The sequence below is a fragment of the Chlorocebus sabaeus genome, chromosome 6 (assembly GCF_047675955.1).
Source record: "Chlorocebus sabaeus isolate Y175 chromosome 6, mChlSab1.0.hap1, whole genome shotgun sequence".
NCBI lineage: Eukaryota > Metazoa > Chordata > Mammalia > Primates > Cercopithecidae > Chlorocebus > Chlorocebus sabaeus.
In genome coordinates, this window is record NC_132909.1 from 55,588,424 (window position 1) to 55,613,967 (window position 25,544).

Here is a 25,544-nt window from a genome sequence, read left to right on the forward strand (position 1 = left end):
CAACAACATTCCGGCATCACACCCTTTAAAGTTCAACATGGCAGGGGGCCGCCTCACACACCCAGGGCCCAGGGCAGCTGCAGAACATTCCGTGTGTGGCCTGCACACATCTGCACGCCAATCCCGTGTGCACGAGCACCGGCAGGTGCATGCGTCCCCCACTGCTTGGGAAGAAACATTCACACTGCATTCAGAAAGTCCAAATGAGTAGCTCAAGATCAATGCAGAATTCAAGCTGCATTGTTGGGTTCTAAAATGTGATCTCCTTCCTTATTTCTTAGTTTTTTGTTGTTGTTGTTGTTTTTTGTTTGTTTGTTTTGTTTTTTTACCTTGGTAATCCGACGGAACAACATATCCTGACGATTCATTTCTTGACCTGCAGAATTGCATTCCTCCATTATCTATGGTTTTATGAAAATATGAGTCTAGGTGGGGAATTCCTCTCTTTTCTGACCTAAAGCAGAGGATAATAACTGAAAATCACACCTACATTCCCCACCACCCAAAACATCGATGACGAGGCTCACACCACCAGACCTCTAAGGCCGTGGAATACAGGGGATTTTCAGGGCAGTGAAACCATTCTGTATGACACAGTGATGATGGATACAGGTTATTACATATATTTCAAAACTCGGAATGTACAAAATAAAGAGTCAACTGAAATGTATCTACTTTTTGTTCTTTTGCTTGTAATTTGGTGTATCTCTAAAATCACTATGGGTTTTCATGACCTTAGGGGTCATAAAAAATTACCCTTTGTTTGCTTCGAATAGCTTTCTGGTTTCAACGTTTGTATTTACAACACTGGTCGATTTTGAGTTGATGTTTGTGTATCATACACTCCAGGAGACTAGCACTTTCTGGCCGCTTGTTAGCTGTTGTTTTATTTATTTTTTCTATATCCTGTGAGGTAGGAGTCCAACCTTCTACCTATGAGGTAGAACGCCTCATAAACACATTTCTGGTCCTTATAAACACATTTCTGGTCTTCCTTTTGCAGTTGGATATCCAGTTGTAGTGACCTTTCCACACTGAACCTGCTCTCTCAGCCATCACACCGTCTCCCAACTGAAAAAACAGCTAAGTCACTCTCAAGTTTCCATGGAGACAGGGGCCACATGACCTCAATCTGGCCAATCAGCAGATCCCATCTTCTTTTTCCACAGTGATTGGCTAAGGCCTGCTCATGTGACACACTCTGTGCCAAAGGTCAGGCCGTTGTCTTGGAAACATTCGGGAGGAGAAGATCTGTTTTTCCGTTAGGCTGCTGGGGCTGTGGGTGCCATCCTGTCACCTTGGAGGAAGAGCCCACCTGAGAATGACATCAACTCAGAGGGAAGTCAGCAGAGCCAAGGGGCTGGGAGAGGTGATTCCTGGTGACATCATCCGGCTCCTGGTTGCAGCCACAGTGGAGTTGGCCTCGAATGTTGTCCCTGGCATGGAAGTGACCAGAGGTCGCCCTCACATGTCAGCAGACACCTCCAGCCATGTCATTTTTGCTTCTCGTTAGCAAAGTTTGTAGGGATAGTATTCTCAGTTGGCATTCCTAGCTGAGATGTGTAGCTGGGAGGTCTCCACGCTGTGGGGCCTTGGGACGACTTCTGCCTCCGAGGAGACCCTTACTGATGATCATAGGCTCCTCAAGGTCATCAGCCAGGGCAGCTTTGCAGAAGTCAAGGCAGCTGGCCCAGCACATTCTCACTGGGACCGAGATGGCTGTGGAGGTCACCCCAACAGGGCAGCAGGGCTCCTGCAGCCTCCAGCGTCTGTACCGCAGGGTCCATATGATGAAGGCCCTTCATCGCCCGAAGATCATCAGACTCCCGTGGCTGGCGCCCAGAACAGGCTGTTCCTGGTCGTGGATTAAGCCAGCTCGAGAGAGCTATCCGACTTCACCCTCGAATTCTCCTCCTTGAAGGGGGAAGACGCCCGGGGCAAGTTCCAGCAAATAGAGTATTCCGTGCAGTGAGGCTTCCAGCAGGAAATTATCTACAGGGTTCTGAAGCCAGAGAACTTCCCTGAGGAGGCTCAGCACGACATGGAAACAACAGACTCTGGCTTTGATACCGGATTCACCATAGGCTGAAAGCTGAGGCCCTTCGGTGGGAGCTCCTCTTACGCAGCCTCGGAACTGTTCCCCGGGACAAAAGTACGATGGACCCCGGTGGGCATGGGGAGCTTGGGAGTCACTGTCTACACCATGGTGGCCGGGACCTGCCATCTGTCGGACAGACTTTTGTGGGGCTGAGGACAACACTAATACTGTGTGAATGATGACAGGCGGTCCCATTCCTTATTTCCATAGAACTAGAACGCCTCATAAACACATTTCTGGTCCTTGACTCCAGGGAGAGGCCCTCACTAGCCCTCATCATGGGGAGTTCATGGATTAACATGGGTCAGGAGGAGATCCCAACTAAGACCATACTGGGAGCTATTCCCCGATCACCCGGAGTCTGGAAAGCGCTCCTGATGTGCCCAGGAGATGAGGCAGACCGCGTCCCATCCTTGCAGGAACAAAGATGCGATGATACCATTGTCTGCCACCAGATCCTGGGCTGCGGGAAACCCGAGGTGCGGGGCTCCATCCTCACAGTGAAGCTCTTGCCTTCAGCAGATCCTACTCCCTGCCGCCATTCTCCCCCACACCTGAAAAAAACACTGCTTTAATGAATATTAAACTTGTACTGGAAAAAAGTGAATAAATAAACAAGATATAGTTGCCTTAGTCAAGGCACGATCTTGGCTCACTGCAACCTTCACTTCCCAGGTTCAAGCGATTCTCCTGCTTCAGCCTCCCAAGTAGCTGGGATTACAGGCATGCACCACCACGTCCGGCTAATTTTGTATTGCTAGTAGAGACGGGGTTTCTCTATTTTGGTCAGGCTGGCCTCGAACTCCCGACCTCAGGTGATCCACCCACCTCTGTCTCCTAAAGTGCTGAGATTACAGGCGTGAGCCACCGCGACTGGCCGGCAAACTCTCTGTTTCTAAGGTGAGTAGATAAAGCTGCGACCTCCACAACAGGGATTTTTCTTAGTATCATCAAACCACACTTGCCATTCTTTTATCCCTGTGGTATCATTTGTCTCCACTAGAGGGAGAAAGGAGTAAAAACTTCATGGTTCTCTAATCCCATACACATAACATGAAATAAATTTGCCTTTTTATAATCTGAATAATTTATGGTGTGCAAGAAAATGCAGATCCATTTACTCAAGAAATATTTATTGACCACGTACAATACGCTTATCCTCCCAGAACACTAGTTGAAAAAATACTGAAAAATTGGAAAGTGTATTAGAATTTAAAACACTGTATAAATGTTTTATGTATCCCCCAAACCAAAATTATTAATATTTTAATTTCCTGTTTGTTTCTGCATTTTTGTAAGACTTATTTTTTATTTTTTATTATTTTTGGAGTCACGTTTTTGCTCTGTCTCCCAGGCTAGAGTGCAGTGGTGCGATCTTGGCTCACTGCAACCTTGACCTCCTGGGCTCAAGCCATTCTCCTACCTCAGCCTCCTGAATAGCTGAGAATACAGGTGCACACCACCATGCCCAGCTCTTTGCTGGTTTTAATGGAAGCAAATTCATCAATAATATTTTAAAAATCAAACTTCTGGGAAGAAAATGAACCATTAATTAAATATATATTTATATTTAAATATATTTCTGTATTTCTATATATATACGTGTGTGTATATATAGTGTGTGTGTGTGTGTGTGTGTGTATATATATATATATATTTTTTTTTTTTTTTTTTTTTTGAGATGGAGCCTCGCTCTGTCACCCAGGCTGGAGTGCAGTAGCATGATATTGGCTCGCTGCAGTTTCAGCCTCCCAGGTTCATGTGATTCTCCTGCCTCAGCCTCCCGAGCACCTGGGACTACAGGCATGTGCCATCACGCCCAACTAATTTTTGTATTTTTAGTAAAGACAGGGTTTCACCATGTTAACTAGGCTGGTCTTGAACTCCTGACCTCAGGTGATCCGCCCACCTTGGTCTCCCAAAGTGCTGGGATTACAGGCGTGAGCCACTGTTCCTGGCCATTAACAATATTATTCAGCTTTAAAAAAGAAGGAGATCCTGCCATTTGTGACAACATGGATAAACCTGAAGGACACTGAAGGACATTTTCCTAAGTGAAATAAACGAGTCACAGAGAGACAAATACTGCATGATGTCACACATACATGGAATCTCAAAAAACCATCAAATACATGGAAACAAGAGGATAGAATGGTGGTTACTGAGGTGGTGATGGAGTAGAGGAGAAACGGGGAGATAGAGGTCAAAGGGCACAAAATTGCAGCTATGTGTGATGAATAAGTCCAGAGCTCAGGTGTATAACATGAGGACAGTAGTTAATATTGTATTGTGAAGTGGAAATTTGCTAAGAAAGTAAATTTTGGATACTTTTGCACACACACAAAAGGTAACTACAAGAGATAATGAAAAGGTTAATTCACTTAACTACAGTTATCCTTTCCTTATATCAAAGCATCCTGTTGAACATCTTAAATATAGACAACAAAAACAAACACATTAAAAATGTCTGCATAGAGAGGTGCCCGTGTTTCCATTTGCCTCAGTGTCCGTTACGATCTGGCATAGCACTGTCAGATTTTGAAACTGGTTATTTTCTTTATCATGAATTTTCTTGCATTGAATTTTTTTTTTTTTTTTTTTTTTTAAGACAGAGTCTCACTCCGTGGACCAGGCTGGATGCAGTGGCATAATCTTGGCTCACTGCAACCTCTGCCTCCCAGGTTCAAGCGATTCTCCTGCCTCGGCCTCCTGAATAGCTGGGATTACAGGCCTGTGCCCTCATACCTGGTCTTTTTTTTTTTTTTTTTTTTGTATTTTTACTAGAGACAGGGTTTCACCATGTTGACCACGCTGGTCTTGCATTGATTTTTTAAAATATTGCATTGAAACAGTATTTGCTTTGCTTACTTAATTTTTGGTACCTCCTTAAATTTTGTACCTGAACTGGGTGCTTCTCTCCTCTTGCCCTAGTCTGAGCCATGATTATAATTTTATTTTATTTTATGATGGAGTCTCACTCTGTCTCCCAGGCTGGAGTGTAGTGGCAAGATCTTGGCTCACTGCAACCACTTCTTCTGCGGTTCAAGCAATTCTCCTGCCTCAGTCTCCTGAGTAGCTGGGATTATAGGTGCCTGCCACCACGCTGGCTAATTTTTGTATTTTTAGTAGAGATGGGATTTCACCATGTTGGCCAGGCTGGTTTCAAACTTCTGACCTCAGGTGATCCACCCTCCTCGGCCTCCCAAAGTGCTAGGATTACAGGCGTGAGGCACCACACCCGGCCTTAACCCACCGCACCCAGCCTATAAACTTTTTAAGGCTGATTTTTAGCCGGCTTCTAGGAAAGGGGACAACATTACCCACATCTTCTTTTAAACGCTCCAATTTTTTTTTTTTTTTTTTTTTTTGAGACAGAGTCTCGCTCAGTCGCCCAGGCTGGAGTGCAGTAGCGTGATCTCGGCTCACTGCAAGCTCCACCTCCCGGGTTCACTCCATTCTCCTGCTTCAGCCTCCCAAGTAGCTGGGACTACAGGCGCCCGCCGCCACGCCCGGTTAATTTTTTGCATTTTTAGTAGAGACGGGGTTTCACCGTGTTAGCCAGGATGGTCTCGATCTCCTGACCTCATGATCTGCCCGCCTTGGCCTCCCAAAGTGCGGAGATTATAGGCTTGAGCCACCGCGCCCGGCAAACACTCCACTATTAATAAAAAGAAAATCTCTTAGTCACATTAGTCTGCACGTAAAGGAAAAATTGTACCATGGCATTGCCAGATGCCTCAGGCCCACATAGGAAATTGTCCCGAGAATAATCTACAACAGATATGCCCTTTGTTTCTTTTTTCCACTTGTCACAATATGAACATCTTTTCAACTCATTAACCCTTTCAGAACCTGTTTTTGGATGGCTAACTGGTAACCTCTGGTATACCTGTGTCACAGCGTATTTACCCTGAGTTTGTGTCATTTCCAACTTTTCACTACTGTATACAACACTGTGACAAACATCTTCAAGCTATAATTTTAACACTCTACCATTAGAGTGCTTTTAAAATCAGCAGGGGGTTATCAGTGGCAGGAAGTTTATATATCTCTTTTATTGTCTGATTGAAAAAATATATTTATGGGCTGGGCGTGGTGGCTCACGCCTGTAATCCCAGCACTTTGGGAGGCTGAGACAGGAGGATCACAAGGTCAAGAAATCGAGATCATCCTGGCCAACATGGTGAAACCCTGTCTTTACTAAAAATACAAAAATTAGCTGGGTGTGGTGGTGCATGCCTGCAGTCCCAGCTACTCAGGAGGCTGAGGCAGGAGAATAACTTGAACCCGGGAGGCAGAGGTTGCAGTGAGCCGAGATCATGCCACTGCACTCCAGCCTGGCAACAGGGAAAAAAAAGGAAAAAAGAAAAAGAAAGAAAAGAAAAGAAAAACAAAAACATTTATGACTACACAGAAGCTGCCCAAACTTTCCCAAACTGTAAAAAACACATCATTAGAAATATAGTAATTTGGCCAGGCACAGTGGCTCACACCTATAATCCCAGCACTTTGGGAGTCCAGGGAGGGAAGATTTCTTGAGCCCAGGAGTTCACAACCAGTCCTGGGAACATAGCAAGACTCTGTTTCTACCCCTCTCCCCCAAAAAGTAGCCAGATATAGTGATGGACACCTGTGACCCCAGCTACTTGAGAGACAGGGTTTCTTTTTTTCTTTTTGAGACCAAGTCGCACTCTGTCACCCAGGCTGGAGTGCAGCGGCATGATCTCCACTCACTGCAGCCTCCGTCTTGTGGGTTGAAGCCATTCTCCTGCCTCAGCCTCCTAAGCAGCTGGGATTATAGGTGTCCACCATGATGCACGGCTAATTTTTGTATTTTTAGTAGATGGGGTTTCACCACGTTGGCCAGACTGGTCTCAAACTCCTGACCTCAAGTGATCTACCTGCCTCAGCGTCCCAAAGTGCTGGGACTACAAGCGTGAGCCCCCGTGCCCACCTTATTTGAAGTTTATTTAATTTTTGCTCATAGAAGAGCTTTCCATCATCAGTTCAAAGTCATCCAGTTACTTCCTGACTTAATATTTCTGTTTCATTGTGTCCACAGTTATTATCGATCTTTTATTTGTAATACTCAGCATGTTGGATCATAATCAGATGAGTTCCTTGTCTGATTTATCTCTGTAAGTGTATTACCCAGCAGGAGACTGGGGTCACTGATTGGGTTTATAACGTTTGTTGAATGAATACATCTGAGAAAGACCATGTGTCAATCTACTGCACAGCAACAGAACATGATTCTGACATTCTGTCTCCTGAAGTGACCATTCTTGTTTTTTTTTTTTCTTTTTTTTTCTTGAAGTTATAGGGTACATGTGCACTCTTATTTCATAAATAACATCATGGGCTGGGTGCGTTGACTCACGCCTGTAATCCCAGCACTTTGGGAGGCTGAGGTGGGTGGATCATCTGAGGTCAGGAGTTCGAGACCAGACTGACCAACATGGCGAAACCCCGTCTCCACTAAAAATACAAAAATTAGCTGGGGGTGGTGGTAAGCACCTGTAGTCCCAGCTGCTCAGAAGGCTGAGGCAGGAGAATTGCTTGAACCCGGGAGGCAGAGGTCGCAGTGAGCCAAGATTGTGCCACTGCACTCCAGCCTGGGCAACAGAGCGAGATGCCATCTGAAAAAAAAAAAAAAAGGAAGAAGCTACCAGTGTCTTAAAATAAGATCTGGTCCTGTAAGATGTATAGAGTTATTTTCTTTCTTTCTTTTTCTTTCTTTCTTTCTTTTTTTTTTTTTTTTTTTTTTGTGAGACAGAGCCTTGCTCTGTCACCCAGGTTGGAGTGCAGTGGCGCAATCTCGGCTCACTACAAGCTCCACCTCCCGGGTTCACACCATTCTCCTGCCTCAGCCTCCCGAAAAGCTGGTACTGCAGTTGTCTGTCAACACACACAGCTAATTTTTTTGTATTTTTAGTAGAGGTGGGGCTTCACTGTGTTAGCCAGGATGGTCTCGATCTCCTGACCTCATGATCCGCCTGCCTTGGCCTCCCAAAGTGCTGGGATTACAGGCGTGAGCCACCGCGCCCGGCTACATAGAGTTATTTTCTATTGTCAGTTCTACTAGTTAAGAAGTTACAAAGCCCAGATACAAGAAGACAAGACATAGACTTCAGCTCTCCAGAAAAGAATGTCAGAAAGTGTGGGGCCATGTTTTAATACCATCTCAGGCACCAAGCACACTTAGCATAAGAGGTTTGTTAGAAACAAAGGTGACAATATTATCTAAGGGCATGATTCTGTTGGTGCCCAGTGAACCGGCAAGAAAGATCATATGTATGAGCCACTGAACACAACCTTTTAGGCATCAAGTCTGGGCTGCCATTCTGAAAAAGCCCAGGTTCTAAGCTCTGATTCCTATATCCCATTCTTTCCAAGTGGACCACCTACACCATATTTCCAGCCAATTCACATACTGAACACCACTATTTCAAGGCATGGGAAGTTGGCTGAGAAACAATTCCTTTTAAATGATTGCCAAAGGAGGAAGTGATATTTGTGTTTTGTGATTCACTTCCACGCGTTGGTCGAAGAATGGTGTTTTCTTCTTTTCTTGAAGTAAGGGTTTCCTCTTCTATGACAGTTGATAAGAAAGCTAGAATAAGCAGAATCAGGACCAAAGTGTGTATTAATTGGTGACATGGGAAGAAACAGCTGCCCCCTCAAATGAGTTAAATGAGGGGGGTTTCATGAAAGGACTGTTTATTTAGGTGGGGGTAGGGCTAAGGGAAATCAACAGAGGATGGCGAGGCACCCTGGGATTGGCAATGTGGGTGACCTCTTACCACTTGTTGACTTGAAGGCATGAAGGGAGGGAGCATCCATAAGAACCTGGAAAGGGCTTTAGCCTGCAGCAGAAAAACCCAACCACTGTCCAAATGTGCAATGCTGCGGGGGAAGAGGAGGCTGGGGAAGTAAACACCACATCTCTTGCTGCACCAGCTCTCTTTTCTTCTTCCGGGGCTAACACTGGTCAAATCCAGCTTCACAGCAGAGCATGCAAGTGCCTCATGATCCAGAACATACAGGGAAGCCTCTCAATGCACAGGGCTGGTTGCAGAAGGATGGAGAACAGGTGTTTTCCACAATTGCCCAAAGTGAATTGTTAAATGCTTGTTAAAGTTTGGGAAATGACCAGGCCATATCAAATGTTCCTAGACCAAATATTTGCTCCCTTGGGTTTTGAGATGGGCTGATTTCTGTGATGGTGACAGTGTACTGTACTGCTCTACCGAGGCAAGGTGAGATACCCGACGTAGAGATTAGAGAGGAAGGTCATCATTCTCCTATCTGATGGCTTCTGCTTTTGTTATTTCTTAGTTTGTTCACTGCGGCTCATGAGTCATGCTGCTGTCTGTATCCCTTTCCGGGACTTATTCAGATTCCTCAAGAGAGACACAGGTTGAATGGATTCGTCAGTCAATATTCAATATACAGAACTATTTGAAGGTACACTTATCTTCTTGGCCATCTCATAAGTTGTTGTTTGCCATATGGACCAATCCATGTTCCAATCAGCTGTGGTTGGGAGGCAAAGTTAAATAATACCATGTCTGACAACATGAGTGCAAATAACTTATTCCAGCACACTTTGGAAAGTGTCTCATTTGGCCTTGGGTGTATAACAAACCATCCTCTCCTTATTGAATTTTTTTTCTTTCTTTCTTTTTTTTTTTTTTTTGCTTAAAATAACAACTATTTCACGATTCTGTGGACATTTCTTCAGATCTAGGCTGGCTTGTTGGTTCCATTCATATGTGTTTATGGTCAGTTAGAGGGTATGCTGGTTGAATGGATGATCTGACATGGTCTTACCCACACGTGTGGTGATTGGCAGATTGGCAACCGAAGTGATGAATGATTGGCTATCAAGCCTTGGTTTCTTCCACACGGCTTCTTACACTCCAGCAGGCTAGCATTTTTTTTGCATTCTGTTAGCTGTTGTTTCATTGGCCAAAGCCAGTCACATGGCCAAGATAAGACCCGCAGACTACACTTAAAGATGGAGAATTCTTCCTTCCCAGGGCGCAATCTGTCGCGTGCAGAATTGGGCCATGAGCACACAGAATACTCAGAATTTCAGGGACTTCCTTTGGGTTTAGGCGTTTCCATTTTACATTCAGACAATTTTCTCTTCAGTACAGCTGACAATGGCAGGCTGAATCCGTCTTTCATTTGTCATTTGAAAGATGCTGCAGCAGGCTGAGCACGGTGGCTCACGCCTGTAATCCCAGCACTTTGGGAGGCTGAAGCGGGCAGATCACCTAACGTTAGGAGTTCGAGACCAGCCTCGCCAACATGGAGGAAATCCCGTCTCTACTAAAAACACAAAAATTAGCTGGGTGTGGTGGTGTGTGCCTGTAATCCCAGCTACTGGGGAGGCTGAGGCAGGAGAATCGCTTGAACCCAGGAGGCAGAGGTTGCAGTGAGCCAAGATTGTGCCATTGCACTCCAGCCTGGGCAACAAGAGTGAAATTCCATCTCAAAAAAAAGATGATGCAGCAAACATTTTGAGTAGTACATGGAGGAGGTGATTACCAGCCCAGCTATACAGCCATATCTATGTGATTATTTGCATAATTTATTGCATTTACTCTTATGAATTTATAAAAATAAATGGAAAACAGAAAGATGAAGGTGTTAACGTTTGGGATAATAAGACCATGTTTCATACACGTAATAAAATCAAGACAAGGAGTAAATTGCTTGTTGTGTATTTGGACTTGCCAAATTAGGGCATTATTTGCCATGTTCATGCTGGATCTTACCAAGATTCTTCTAATACAAATGAGACAACAATTTCAGAATACCACCCTAATGAAACCAGTTGAAAATCTTATCAGCCAAGTCTATCAGTGTAATTCTGTTAAATGGTACCATCCCAAAGACCAAGAATATGGATGAGTCATTTTTCCAAGTTGGTCAACTGGAACAGGAAATTAAGCTCTACAAAGATATGCTGACTCCTTTCCACACTCTGGCCTTCAACTCTGGTAGTGAAAATTAAATTAAAAGGACCTCTTTGAAGTTGAACCCATATCCTTGGGAGTTGGCCTCACTCTCCATTATCACTCTCCGTTTCCCACTGACCACCATCACCATTTCCCCGTTCATTTTCTGAGGCACTTTGATATGGTCCACCATGATAATGTACCACTTACATTATGGCAATGGAAGGAGAACTAATAGACCCTGCATTATGCAAACTCCCCAAACAACAACGCAGCCTCCCTTGTCCACCCACAAGACTCCTTGAGAAACCGGAGCTCAAGATAAAAAGCAACATACTTCCTCTTCTGTCAGTTCTGAGACGCTACCAGGCTCAGTGAGAGGCAAGGACTTTTCATCTTTAGGGTAAGTAGTATCTTCCTATAGAAAATAGGAAATGTTTTACTTGTGATCCTGAATCTAAGAAAAATATTCTCGTTCTGGAAACATTTTCAAGGAGGCCTCATTACTTGTCTGATTATTTCTTGAGAGCTGCTATGACGGCTTCTATCTCACATTCATTTTTTCCACTTCTGCTTGGGCAAGGAGTGTGTGTGTTGTTATGCGATAGTCTGAAACCTGCTGGGATGCCTTATCACGCACAAAGAAGGGGGCAATGGTGCGTAAAGGGGCTTAACGTGAACTAAAATGATCAAGATTCGAGAATAATCTAAGATGAACATAGTTTATAACGAACATGTTATGAAAAACAAGGAAAACAAGATCTAAAAAGATGAGCCAGTTTCCTAAGTCCGTAGGATGAATTAGCAGCTTTTTCATACACCTCACACCCATAATATACACATCAGCACATGTGTTTAAATGCCAGCCTCACAGTCATCGTCATTATCATGGTGGAAGGGTTTTGTGCTTTATTCATGACCAAAGCAGAGATCTACAGGTCAACTTTTTCACCCAGCTGGTTATGACCCACTGGAGGAGGCTGGTCACTTTCAGTGGATGGGTCTTCTTAGGCCACTACTGTGTTCCTGTGGAGACTTCACAGGACTCTTGTTAATTCTCATTACCCCTTGGTAAAAGGTCAGTCCTTAGCATGCACCACCATGGCACCACCTTAGTGAGTAACAACCACCAAGGCAACAAGCAGAAATGAAAACAACTCTAATTAGATAATATCAGTCGCTGCAAATAGTGAGTTTCTTTGTGTGTGATCCTTGGCTCAGTTCTGTGTGTCTGCCTCTCTTTCTCTCTGATGTGAAATTCTTTTCTTATAATTGGTGATGGTCAAAAGTCCTCTCCAAATCAGCATCCCTAGAGGCCTCGGCTGTTGTGAAAAATCTTACCACCTTATTCCTTTCAAAATACTCACTTTAGGTAAACTTGTTTCAAATGAGGCCTCAGCAAAGAAACGCCATTATCTGGACAGGGGTTCTTTTCATTGAGAATTTTCCAGTTATATTTTAGAGTAGACTTTATGAAGCGTGGAGCAACACGACTCTAAAAAGAAGACAAAGGTTGAAAGAGGAAAGGTATCCAGAAAGTAATCAAGTATAACTCTACCAACGGGACACAAGTTTCCCACGACAGAATTTGATTTCAGTGAAGTAGAGATTGCAAGTGATTGGCCTCCTGGTTCTGTATTTAAGGAAAACGTGGGTGTGGGTGTCTCTAGATAGCCTTTGGTGTCCAGTTCCCCACAGTCCTTATTACTTCCCACCAATGGCCTTATGTATTTATGTTGCGTGTCTAGACCCTGGGAGACCTTGGAGTTTATGACCTTGGTGAGGTGGTTGCGCATGGGCTTTGGACTCCACCTGACGTCGTCCAAGTCTTAGATTTGTGTTTTCCTAGCAGCACAATCTTGAACAAATGATATCATTGTTTGGAGCCTCAATTTCCTCATCTGAAGACTGAGGAGACATAAAATTATAAGACCTACATCATGGCCGGGCACGGTGGCTCACATCTGTAATCCCAGCACTTTGGGAGGCCAAGGTGGGTGGATCACCTGACGTCAGGAGTTCCAGACCAGCCTGGCCAACGTGGCGAAACCCCATCTCTACTAAAAATACAAAAATTAGCTGGGTATGGTGATGCGCACCTGTAGTCCCAGCTACTCGGGAGGCTGAGGCAGGAGAATTGCTTGAACCCAGGAGGCAGAGGTTGTAGTGAGCTGAGATCACACCACTGGGTGACAGAGAGCGACTCCATCTCAAAATAAAATAATAATAATAAAATAAAGACCTACATCATAAGATGGTTGTAGCTTTCAATAAGAGAATAGCCATATTAGCCACAAAGTTCTTAAGGCACTTGGCCCATAGTAGAAGTTCCATAAGTGATTTTAGGAGGCAGTAATGGAAGGGATGAGAGAAGCATCTGCAGCAAAATTTGATTTGCAAGCAGGATTCCAATGCATAATATGCAGTTGGCCTGCTTAGGAATAAGTGGCTCCATGGGATGGGTCTTCTTAGGCCACTACTGTGTTCCTGTGGGGACTTCACAGGACCTTTGTTAATTCTCATCACCACTGGGTAAAAAGTCAGTCCTCAGCATGCAAAGTTGTGATTACAGTTGGGGTCAGGAAAAGGACATGACAGATCTTCATGACCTCTGTCGTCACCATCATCACCATCAGCATTACTGTCACTTCCACCATCCTTGCCACCATCACCACAACCATGCTGTCCCCCTTCACTATTACCATCACTGCCATCACCACCACTATCATCACCATCACTGTCAGCACCATCATCACTATCATCATCATCACCACCATCACCATTACTACCACTGGCATCACCACCACCACCATTACCATCACCACCATCATTACCACCATCATCACCATCACTACCACCGCCATTACCACCATCATCACCATCACCACCATTACCATCACCACCATCATTACCACCATCATCACCACCATCATTACCATCACCACCATCATTACCACCATCATCACCACCACCATTACCATCACCACCATCACCATTGCCACTATCACCATCACCACCATCACCATTATTACCACCACCACCATCACCATTGACACTATCACCATCACCACCATCACTGCTATTACCACCATCACCATCACCATTGCCACCATTCCCATCACTACCATCACCATTATTACCACCACCACCATCACCATTGACACCATCACCACCATCACCATGATTACCACCATCACCCTTGCCACCATCACTATCACTACCATCACCATCACCATCACTTTGCCACCATTGCTATCATCATTACTATCATGTCCACCATAATAACCACCGTCAGGACCATCACCACCACTGCCACTTTCATCACTACCTCCACCATCATTATGATCTCCACTGCCATCACCACCATTACCATCACGACCACTACTATCACATCCACTACGACCACCACCACCACTACCACCATTATCATCCTTCCCTCTTTCCTTCACAGGTAGCTTTATTCAGGATGTAGCACATGCCGGCAGGTGTGAAGGGTTGTCTCACTGAATCAGCATGAAACTGTAAAATATGTGCTCTTTCTTAGCTATGTTTTGCAGACGAGAGGCTTGGAGGTAAAGTCACAACCTCAGAGCCACTCAACTAGTAGTTGTAGATTTGGGATTCAAACCCAGGTTTGCCTGTGCACCAAATTCTAAAGCCATCTAACTGTGTAGGGCCAGTATGTAACTGTGCGTGAAGCATGGAGGGAGAACTGCCACATAAACACACAGGCAGCCCCAACAGATTCCAAACTCAGAGATCAAAGCAGCATGAATATATCAAAGCAGGAGTATCAAAGCAGACCTCTCAAGAACAATTTTTAAAGTCATTTTGTGGCTGGGCGTGGTGACTCATGCTTGTAGTCTCAAGACTTTGGGAGAATGAGGTGGGTGGATCACTTGAGGTCAGAAATTCAAGACCAGCCTGGCCAACATGGTGAAACGTCTCTACTAAAAATACAAAAATTAGCTGGGTGTGGTGGCAGGTGCCTGTAATCCTAGCTGCTTGGGAGGCTGAGGCAGGAGATTTGCTTGAACCTGGGAGGCGGAGGTTGCGGTGAGCCAAGATTACATCACTGCACTGCAGTCTGGGTGACAGAGTGAGACCCTGTCTCAAAAAAAAAAAAAAAAAAAAAGTAATTTTGTTTTCTCTTTTATTAAAACACTTCATTATATTATTATTTTTATTGCTAAGGCAATGTACATAATTTAGAATTACAGCTGAATAAAGAGAAATTTAAAATCACTCATACTGACATTCTTCTATTAACATTTAAAATTCTCTTACATGTGATATTATATACTTTCTTTATAACCTACATTTTGTATTGATACATAATAGTGGTACATATGTGTGAGTTCCATATGATATATTTTGATACATGCATACAATGTGTAATGATAGAATCATATAACTTCATTTTGATCCTAATGCTACGTCATAATCACTTTCTATGGATTGTTTTGTTTTGTTTTGTTTTTTGAGACGAGTCTCGCTCTGTCACCCAGGCTGGAGTGCAGTAGTTTGATCTCAGGTCACTGCAGCCTTCACGTCCCGGTTCAAGTGATTCTCATGTCTTAGCCTCCCAAGTAGCTGGGATTACAGGCACCTGCCACCATGCCCGGATAATTTTGTGTTTTTAGCAGAGATGGGGTTTCACCATGTTGGTCAGGCTGGTCTCAAACTCCTGACCTCAAGCGATCCACCTGCCTCTGCCCTCCAAAGGGCTGGGATTGTAGGTGAGACCCACCGCGTCCGGCCCTATGTTGTTCTAATAGCCTCCTACAACATTATTTTTCGCATGTGATATCGGATTGTTTGCGTTGCACATAATTGTTGTTTTCCTTCCTGCTTACATTTTGTGAAACTTTTCTGCAAACTACTTAAAGCATCTTCTCCATCAGTGCCTCCATCATCACTGGCAGAGCCTTTGAAAGGCTTCACCGATCTGCAGAGTACATCATCTTTGCTAATGTGCACGGGAGGTTTTATCTTAAACCCCAGTTGGCCACCGACATTACCTTAGGAGAATGCTTTCTGCATTTTAAATTGATATCCGTAGGCAAACGCTTACTACAATGCTTCTTAAAGTTCTCTTTGAAAGACTCATTTAGGCCTGGCTTGGTGGCTCACACCTATAATCCCAGCACTTTGGGAGGCCCAGGCGGGTGGCTCACCAGAGGTCAGGAGTTTGAGACCAACCTGACCAACGTGGTGAAACTCTGTCTCTACTTAGAAAATACAAAAATTAGCCGGGCGTAGTGGCGGGAGCCTGTCATCCCAGCTACTAGGGAGGCTGAGACAGGAGAATTGCTTGAACCCCGGAGGCGGAGGTTACAGCGAGACGAGATCACACCACTGCACTCCAGCCTGGGCGCCACGGCCAGAAAGCCTCATTGATAGTGATGTCTAGTTCCTCCACTATTTTGTCTGTTAGAAATGATTTCTGTTTTGAATAGAAAAGACCTTCACTTGGTTCAAAATTCAAAAGAAGAGGATAAACTGAAAAGTCTCCTTGCCTCGGCTTCCCAGTCACTTGGTTTCTTTCTCTTTTTAAAAAATATTTTATTTTATTTTAGGTTGGGTACAGTGGCTCACACCTGTAATCCCAGCATTTTGGGAGGCCGAGGAGGGCCAGCCTAGCCAACATGACAAAAACCCGTCTCTACTAAAAATATAAAAAATTAGCCAGTCATGGTGGCAGGTGCCTGTTATCCCAGCTACTTGGGAGGCTGAGGTAGGAGAATCACTTGAACCTGTGAGGCGGAGGTTGCGGTGAGCCGAGATTGCGCCACTGAACTCCAGCCTGGGCGATAGAGCGGAAAAAAAAAAAAAAATTATTCCACAATGTCAACCTAAGTCAAAACATCATATTATAGCCCATAAGCATATGTAATTATTTATGAATTAAAAATTAAAAATAAATAAATCAATGACAGCAATGTAAAAAAAAGAAGAAGAAAAAAAGAAAAAATGAGTAGTTTGGTGGAGTTTTCCACTCTCGATCTTGCTGATTGCCATAGAACAGGATTTCAAATTCCAGCTGGATATTTCATCAGGTGCATCCGTTTTTTAGCATTTGTTGAGTGATAAACTTGTTCCCTATAACCAAATGTGCTATGATCATCCTTGCAGGGTCTTTTCCTTGAGAGAGTTAACCAGAGGCAGAATTATTGGGTCAAACGAGAGGGAGAGATGAAAGGTTTTTTGTTGGTTGGTTGGTTGGTTGGTTGGTTTCGAGATGGAGTCTTGCTCTGTTGCCCAGCCTGGAGTGCAGTGGTGCGATCTCGGCTCACTGCTACCTCTGCCTTCTGGTTTCAAGCAATTCTCCTGCCTCAGCCTTACATTTTGATAAGCATTGGCCACGTGGCTTCTGAACTTGGGACCATCAGGAATCGGATTTCATGGGGCTTGTTCATTCCAGGCACTCTGACCGCGTCCTGCTTAAGAGAGATTCTTCCCGGCATCTCAGCGCTATGGGGAACAGGTGCCTCCTGGTCCTGCTCTTGGGTAAGTGGAACTAAGAACGCCCTTCCCTTCCCCTCATGTGCCTGGTATTCTCGCTTGATTTGCTCCTTCAAATCTGGCATTTTCTCCAGCATTAACTGCGTGTGCCTGTGCTATTAGAAGCTCTCATCTCGAGTCAGGCTGGGCTGCCACAAAGCAGAACTGAAACAAGGACTCGTGTGCGTAAATAGTTTATTTGGGAGGGGATCCCAGGAAAGGAGGGTGCGGGGAGGTCACACAAGGAAGGGTGAAGAGCCGCTGAAGGGTGTGTTAGTGAGGGGGTTACCACTGCAGGTAGGTGGGTTGCTGTCCTGCTAGGGACCTCCAAGAGACAGTGTAATTCCCACATTTCTGGCCTACTCCCCAGCTGGGTGCAGTAAAATGCACTGTTGCGGAGAGAGACAGAAAGTCATCTGCGGCCGGGCACGGTGGCTCACGCCTCTAATCCTAGCACTTTTGGAGGCCAAGGCAGGTGAATCACTTAAGGTCGGGAGTTTGAAACCAGCCTGGCCAACATGGTGAAACGCCATCTCTACTAAAAAGACAAAAAATTTAGCCGGCCGTGGTGGCAGATGCCCGTAATCCTAGCTACTCTGGAGGCTGAGGCAGGAGAATCACTGGAACCCAGAAGGCAGAGGTTTCAGTGAGCCAAGATTCCGCCACTGCACTCCAGCCCTGGGTGACAGAGTGAGACTCTCCATCTCAAAAAGTAAAAAAAAGAAAGAAAGAAAAAGAATGTTATCTGCATTCATAGGAATCCCCTCTGGGGTAGGCTAAAGGGTCATTTCAAATATCTGCTATATGGATTGACACCAAGCAGGTCCATGCTTGGAGCATCATAGCTCAGTAAGTTACATCCTAGACCTTCCCACCCTGTCCTCTGGGCCTTAGGGTCTTAGAGACAAGAAAAAGAAATCTCCGTAGGAGGCATCAGATGCAGTTTAAGGATGGAAGGTTTGTTAGGAGACCTTACAGGTAAGTGATGTTCCATACTGTATGTAAGGGGTGGACACATTTTTTTCTGTAAAGGGACAGATAATTTGTATTTCAGCTTTGTGGGCCATATAGCCCCTGGCTTAACTACTCAATTCAGCTATTCCAGCCCTAAAGCATCCCTGGCCTTATGGAAATGAATGGATGTGGCTGTGTGTCAATAAAACTTTATTTACAGACATAAGCAGCTAAAATGCGTATTGTTTTCATGGCCATTAAGTATTATTCTTCTTTTGATTTTTTTCAACCATTTAAAATGTTTTATGTAAAAAATATAAAAGTCATCTCAACTCATAGGTCCAGTTTGCTGACCCCTACCCTGTGGGAATCAAGTGATATTTCTCTCTGAAAAAAAAAAAAAAAATGATTCACAGGAAAATTGGTGTTGAGTGTTTTGGCTCAGAAAAATGGCCCTGTCAGCCAGGCGTGGTGGCTTATGGCTGTAATCCCAGCACTTTGGGAGGCCGAGGTGGGCAGATCACGAGGTCAGGAGTTCGAGACTAGCCTGGCCAACGTGGTGAAACCCCATCTCTACTAAAAATACAAAAATTATCCAGGCGTGATGGCGGGCGCCTGTAATCCCAGCTACTTAGGAGGCTGAGACAGGAGAATTGCTTGAACCTGGGAGGCAGAGGTTACAGTGAGATGAGATCGTGCCACGGCACTCCAGCCTGGGAGACAGAGCAAGACTCTGTCTCAAAAAAAAAAAAAAAAAAGAAACAAAAACAAAACAAAACAAAATGTCATAAGAGATAACCTAATATTATAAATCTTTAAACATAATGTTTTCATCAGTATGCATGATATTGAAAATAGCATGCATGATATTTAAAATAGTAAATACAATGGGTGAGACAGGAGCAGGTGACTTTACCTTGCCCAGGTACCTTGCCTTGTTCTTTGATAACTCGAATGGACCATGAGCATGACCCAAATCCAATCTCCTAGGTATTATTCGCTATGCTTACACCATCTGGGGGCCGACATTGTTCATAGAAGCAGATGCCTCCATATTTTAGCAAAAGATTCCCGCAGAGCCACCTTGCAACGGAAGGGATAGGAAAAAAATTCCTTCTTCAAGTGCCTGCGCATTCCAAGCGTATTTGCCTTAAGGGAGTGATGTTAGATAATCCAGGAAGAAATCGGTGGAGAAGCTTTCTGCGTTTCTGAGTTCATCCCCAGTGTATGTATTTAACTTCAGTCTAACAACAGGGCAGCAGGAAGGGATCATCTTCAAATCATCATTATCCATTCCAAATTTGTCAAAATATCTGAACTCCCAGGATTCTCATGCCCCATGAATATTCAAATCTCCTCGTACCTCAGAGGAAACCCTATTTCCTAAGGATTAAACCTACCCTGTTGTCACCCGGGCATGGCTACTGAGCACTCAGAATGTGTCTAGTCCAAACGGACATGTGCCGTCTGCACAACATGCATACCAGATTTCAAAGACCTAATAAACACAAATACATTTAAATGATGGATGAATTATTTATTGCATATTGATTATGTGTTGGAATAGTAATATATTTCAACTACATTGAACTAAAAAATATTATCAAAATTAATTTCATGTGTTTCTCTTTGCTTTTTAAAAATGTGGCTAATAGATGGCCAGGTGTGGTGGCTCACACCTGTAATCCCAGCACTTTGGGAGGCCGAGGCGTGCAAATCACTTGAGGTCATGAGTTTGCAACGAGCCTGGCCAACATGGTGAAACCCCATCTTTACTAAAAATACAAAAATTATCCAGGCATGGTGGCAGGTGCCTGTAATCCCAGCTACTTGGGAGGCTGAGGTGGGAGAATTGCTTGAACCTGGGAGGTGGAGGTTGCAGTGAGTCGAGAACATGCCGTTGCACTCCAGCCTGGGCAACAGAGCAAAACTCTGTCTCAGCCAAAAAAATGTTGCTAATGGAAAATTTAAAAGGACCTATGGGGTTTCCATTTATATTTTTCTTGGACAGTGTGTGGTTTGAAGTCTGGACTGATATTAAAATAAACTGTTGAATATAGAAAGGAGATTGCCAACTTGGTCTTTTGGTGCTAGGACATAGAGAAGAAGCTGAATTCGCTGCTGGGTTTTCTGAAATTGGGAAACACACCTCCAATTAGATGCACTTCCCATACTTTAGAAGGATATGATGTCCAAATCTGTGACTCTTGTGTTTATAACCTGCCTGGAAGACGCTATGGTGAAGCTTGCACGTGTGACTGGGCAGAGTTAGGGTTAGTCGTCCCTAACTCACCCAGCCTTCAGCCAAGCAGAGTCCAGGGGATCCCCGTCTGAATGATCCCCTCCTCTCTCTGTTCCAGGTCTCACTATCTTACTGGTTCTGCCAGGATCAGAAGCTGAGAATTCTGGAGGTGAGTCTATTCATAGCCAAAGGCCAGAGGAAAGGAAATTGGGATCTGGAAGCTTCCTTCAGAGAAGGGAAGAAGCTTTTTTCAAGAGACAGAGCATGGAGTCTCTGGCACTTCCTTCTGGCTCCTTGGAGATCCCAAGAGCTGTTTTCCCATCTCCATCATCACCATCACCTGCATTTACATAGCAAAGCACATCACACATGCCATCTCAGTCAATCCCCGTGACACTCCTACAAAGACAGCATGGGCATTGTCCCCACTTGATCGAGGGTCTTCCAGAAAAGTGGCTGGCTCAAGGTCACATGGCTGGTGGATGCTAGACTCTCCTCTTTCTTTCCCCAAGCCTGTGTCTTGAGTCATTCCAGGAAATACTTTGCCTTCACTGCAAGCCATTGCTTGGGTTCCCCAAGAAGCAGACCCTGAGAGCAACCCGTTGTTCTGGGAGGGAATCCTAGGAGGCACCAGCTGGGAGTGGGCAGTGGCATAGGAAGGGGAGGAGCTCATATAGGATCTTTATCAAGCAAGTTACATGTGGGCAGCTGGAGTTTAATCCCTGAGGGCAGCTGTTGGGTGTGGCATGGAGCAGGCACCTCATACCCCTCAATGGGTAAGGAACCTATTGATTATGACTATGTTCTAAATTGTGGTAAAATGTACACAACATAAAATGTAGCTTTTTAACCATTGTCAAGGGTACAGGTCAATGCCATTCAACGTTTGCACTGCCATGCAGCCATCACCACCATCCACCCACCGTGTTCTTTCTAGTTGCAGAACTGAAACTCTGTGTCTAGGAAACATGAACTCCCCATTCCTCCTCCCCAAGGCCCTGGCACCCACCATTCTACTTTCTGTCTCTGTGAATCCAGCGACTCTGGGCATCTCATAGGAGTGATCATACATTATTTGACGCTTTGTCCTGGCTTATTTCACGGAGCATAATGTTCCCCAAGGTTCATTTATGGTGTGGCGTGTGTCAGAATTCCATTCCTTTTTTTTTTTTTTTTTTTTCTTTTTTTGAGACTGAGTTTCGCTCTTGTTGCCCAGGCTGGAGTGCAATGGTACAATCTCGGCTCACTGCAACCTCAGCCTCCTGGGTTCAAGCGATTCTTCTGCCTCAGCCTTCCAAGTAGCTGGGATTATAAGCATGCACCACCATGCCCAGCTAATTTTTTTTGTTTGTTTGTTTGCATTTATTAGAGACGAGGTTTCACCATGTTGGTCAGGCTGGTCTCAAACTCCTGACCTCAGGTGATCCACCCACCTCAGCCTCCCAAAGTGCTGGGATTACAGGCGTGTGAGCCACCATGCCTGGCCAGAATTTCCTTCTTTCTAGAGGCTGAATAACATACTATTGTGTGGATGGACCACATTTTGTTCATTCATTTATTCATTCATGGGCACCTGGATTACATACAACATTCGGCTATTATGAATAATGTTGATATGAACATGAGTGGACAAGTATCTCTTCTATACCCTGCTTTTGATTCCTTTGAGTATATTCCCAGAAGTGTGATTGCTGGATCATATGGTAAGATCATATGGTAATTCTGATTTAGAATTTTTTGAGGAATTGCTATACTGTTTCTCATAGTCATGGCGTCATTTTACATTTCTACCGGCAGGGCACAAGGGTTCCATTTTCTCTACCATTCTCACCAACACTTGGTATTTTCTGTTGTTTTTAAAATAATAATGAAATTGGCTTTTTTTTTTTTTTTTTGAGATGGAGTCTCGCTCTGTCGCCCAGGCTGCAGAGCAGTGGCACTATCTCGGCTCACTGCAAGCTCCGCCTCCCAGGTTCATGCCATTCTCCTGCCTCAGCCTCCCGAGTAGCTGGGTCTACAGATGCCCGCCACCATGCCCAGCTAATTTTTTTTTTTTTTTTTTTGTATTTTTTAGTAGAGACGGGATTTCACCATGTTAGCCAGGATGGTCTCAATCTCCTGACCTTGTGATCCACCTGCCTCAGCCTCCCAAAGTGCTGGGATTACAGGCGTGAACCATCACGCCTGGCCAAAATTGGCTTTTTTTTTCTTTTTTTTTTTTAAATGCACTATCTTCTATCAATCATTGATAAAGGGAGCTACTTATGAGAGGAAAGGCATTGTTAACCTGTCATGTGATGAACAAAGAGAATTCTGGTAGCCAGGGTGAGCCCTCAAGGAAAGAAAAACAGGTGCTGGCATTTGGAGGTTCACTCATCTGGTAAAACTAGTGTTGGTGGCAGAAGTGGGACATGGTTGGGCACTGTGTGCCCCTGTGTTCAGCAAAGGTCTGGGTGCCAAACGGATGCCAACAGAACTATTCCCAACATGACATTCTTCTGACAGCAGCATTGATACAGGGTAGACGCATACTGAATATTTCTTAGACGAATGAATGGATTCTGTTTCTCTGCAGCTTTCTGTCCTCCATGCCCTAAATACGCCAAGTGCCACAACAGCACCCACTGCACCTGTGAAGACGGCTTTTGGGCCAGGTCTGGCAGGACATACTTTCATGAGTTCTCTGAGAAGTGTGAAGGTAAAAATGTTAACGGGGTTTTAATTTAATCTCTCATTAGTGATAACTATTCTGTTCCATGTGTCCTCTGCCCAAAACACATAAACCCATAGCCCAAATAAAACTCGTCTCTCTTCAGCAGACTATTTGATAAAGTACAGCCGTCGGCCAGGTGTGCTTGTCCCTGAGTCCTTCAGATGGAGAGCACAAGTATAAGTCTGTGGTCCAGAGCACCTTTTGTCTGTGGGTCCTTTGCTTGAGCCTCAGCTCTGGTCCATTCAGCAGAGAAGGCTGATGTGGTTGGGAGCGGCAAGACACATAAACATTGCATAAGCCAGGATTTTTTTTTTTTTTTTTTTTTTTGAGATGGAGTCTCGCTGTGTCGCCCAGGCTGGAGTGCAGTGGCGCAATCTCGGCTCACTGTAAGCTCTGCCTCCCAGGTTCACGCCATTCTCCTGCCTCAGCCTCCCGAGTAGCTAGGACTACAGGCGCCCACCACCATGCCCGGCTAATTTTTTGTGTTTTTAGTAGAGACGGGGTTTCACCATGTTAGCCAGGATGGTTTTGATTTCCTGACCTTGTGATCCGCCCGCTTCAGCCTCCCAAGGTGCTGGGATGACAGGTGTGAGCCACCACACCTAGCCTTTTTTTTTGAGTCAGAGTCTTACTCTGTCACCCAGACTGGAGTGCAATGGCGCGATCTCAACTCACTGCAACCTCCGCCTCCCGGGTTCAAGCGATTCTCCTGCTTCAGACTCCTGAGTAGCTGGGATTACAGGCACACACCATGACGCCCAGGAATTTTTGTATTTTTAGTAGAGATGGGGTTTCACCATGTTGGCCAGGCTGGTCTTGAACTCCTGACCTCATGTGATCCACCCGCCTCAGCCTCCCTAAGTGCTGGGATTACAGGCATGAGCCACCACACCCGGCCAAGCCAGGATTTTAGTAGTGTGGTCCTTCCTCATCTCTCTCAAGTTTTTATAATAGTGTGTTAACTTACCCTATGTTTATTACCCTGCTATGCACTATGTGTATTAAATTGATTTAGCAAATGGTGTGACTTAAAAACAACATTAAAAACAACATTCCATCCTTATTCTAGTGATTTGATATGTCATCTTTACCATGTTCTAAAGCTCCATAGGTGCTTGGGTCTATGTCTGGACTTCTAGTCTATTCCATTAGTCTATTTTTATTTATGCATGCATCAGTACCTCTTTGTTTAGTTGCAGCTTTATACTTTGTCTTAATGTCTGGTTCCCACCTTGTAGTTTTTTCTGGCTGCACCTGCATGATAGCAACAATTTGTCTCTCACCTCATAAAATATACATGTAGATTTTTAAAAATTGGAATTGTATTGGATTTATAAGTTAACTTAGGGAGAACATTGATGGACAATGGTTGGGCAATAAAGATTTCATGGGCAAGGGAAATGGTATAATTCTATGAAAATGAAAGTAACACTTTCTCTTGATTCACAGATATTAATGAATGTGAGACCGGGCTGGCAAAGTGCAAGTATAAAGCTTATTGTAAAAATAAAATTGGAACTTACATCTGTAGCTGTTGGGTAAAACATCCTATCCTCAACTGGCTAGCTGGTTTTATAGATTATAATTTTCCAGATTGTTATGGTAAGAACCTCCAAATACTATTTTCACTGAAAAATGATGGGGACTTGGGGGAAATTCTGAGAGATTCTCTAATTTTAGGCCAGGGTAAGAGAGTAAAGCTCCATCCTAACCCTCATCCCTCATTCCTTTGTTGTCTTTGATGATATTTTCCAAGATGGTGTCATCCAAGCCTTGGCATCTATAACCATCTCTATATAGATGCTTCCAAATGTATGTGTCCAATACAGGTCTGTTTCCCGAGCTTCCAAAAGGGCACCTTTAAATTTCTTCTCAATTCCTCTATTTAGTCATCTCTCACTCATGTTAAATTCAATGTTTATGTCTATCTACCTATCTACTAAATCTGATGAATTCACACTGATACCTCTGGTTCCAGTTCAACATCAAGGCTTGTTGGAACCTTCCCTCTTTCCTTGTTTGTAACTTCCTTCTCCAACAATGAGAAACCCGTCTCTCACTATC

At 44.4% G+C, this 25,544-nt stretch overlaps 1 protein-coding gene across 2 annotated transcripts in view; it reads left to right on the top strand.

Moving 5' to 3' along the window:
• Positions 1-11,424: 11,424 nt before the first annotated feature.
• Positions 11,425-25,544, top strand: part of LOC103234345 (putative adhesion G protein-coupled receptor E4P) — a 45,885-nt gene continuing 31,765 nt past the window's right edge. For both annotated transcript variants that reach the window (XM_037994377.2, XM_073017048.1), the window contains exons 1-5: positions 11,425-11,470; positions 17,492-17,577; positions 20,886-20,936; positions 23,343-23,465; positions 24,930-25,082. In XM_037994377.2, the coding sequence (XP_037850305.2) occupies positions 17,544-17,577; positions 20,886-20,936; positions 23,343-23,465; positions 24,930-25,082 (361 nt within the window). In that variant the 5' untranslated portion in view covers positions 11,425-11,470; positions 17,492-17,543. The remainder of the gene's footprint in view (positions 11,471-17,491; positions 17,578-20,885; positions 20,937-23,342; positions 23,466-24,929; positions 25,083-25,544) is intronic.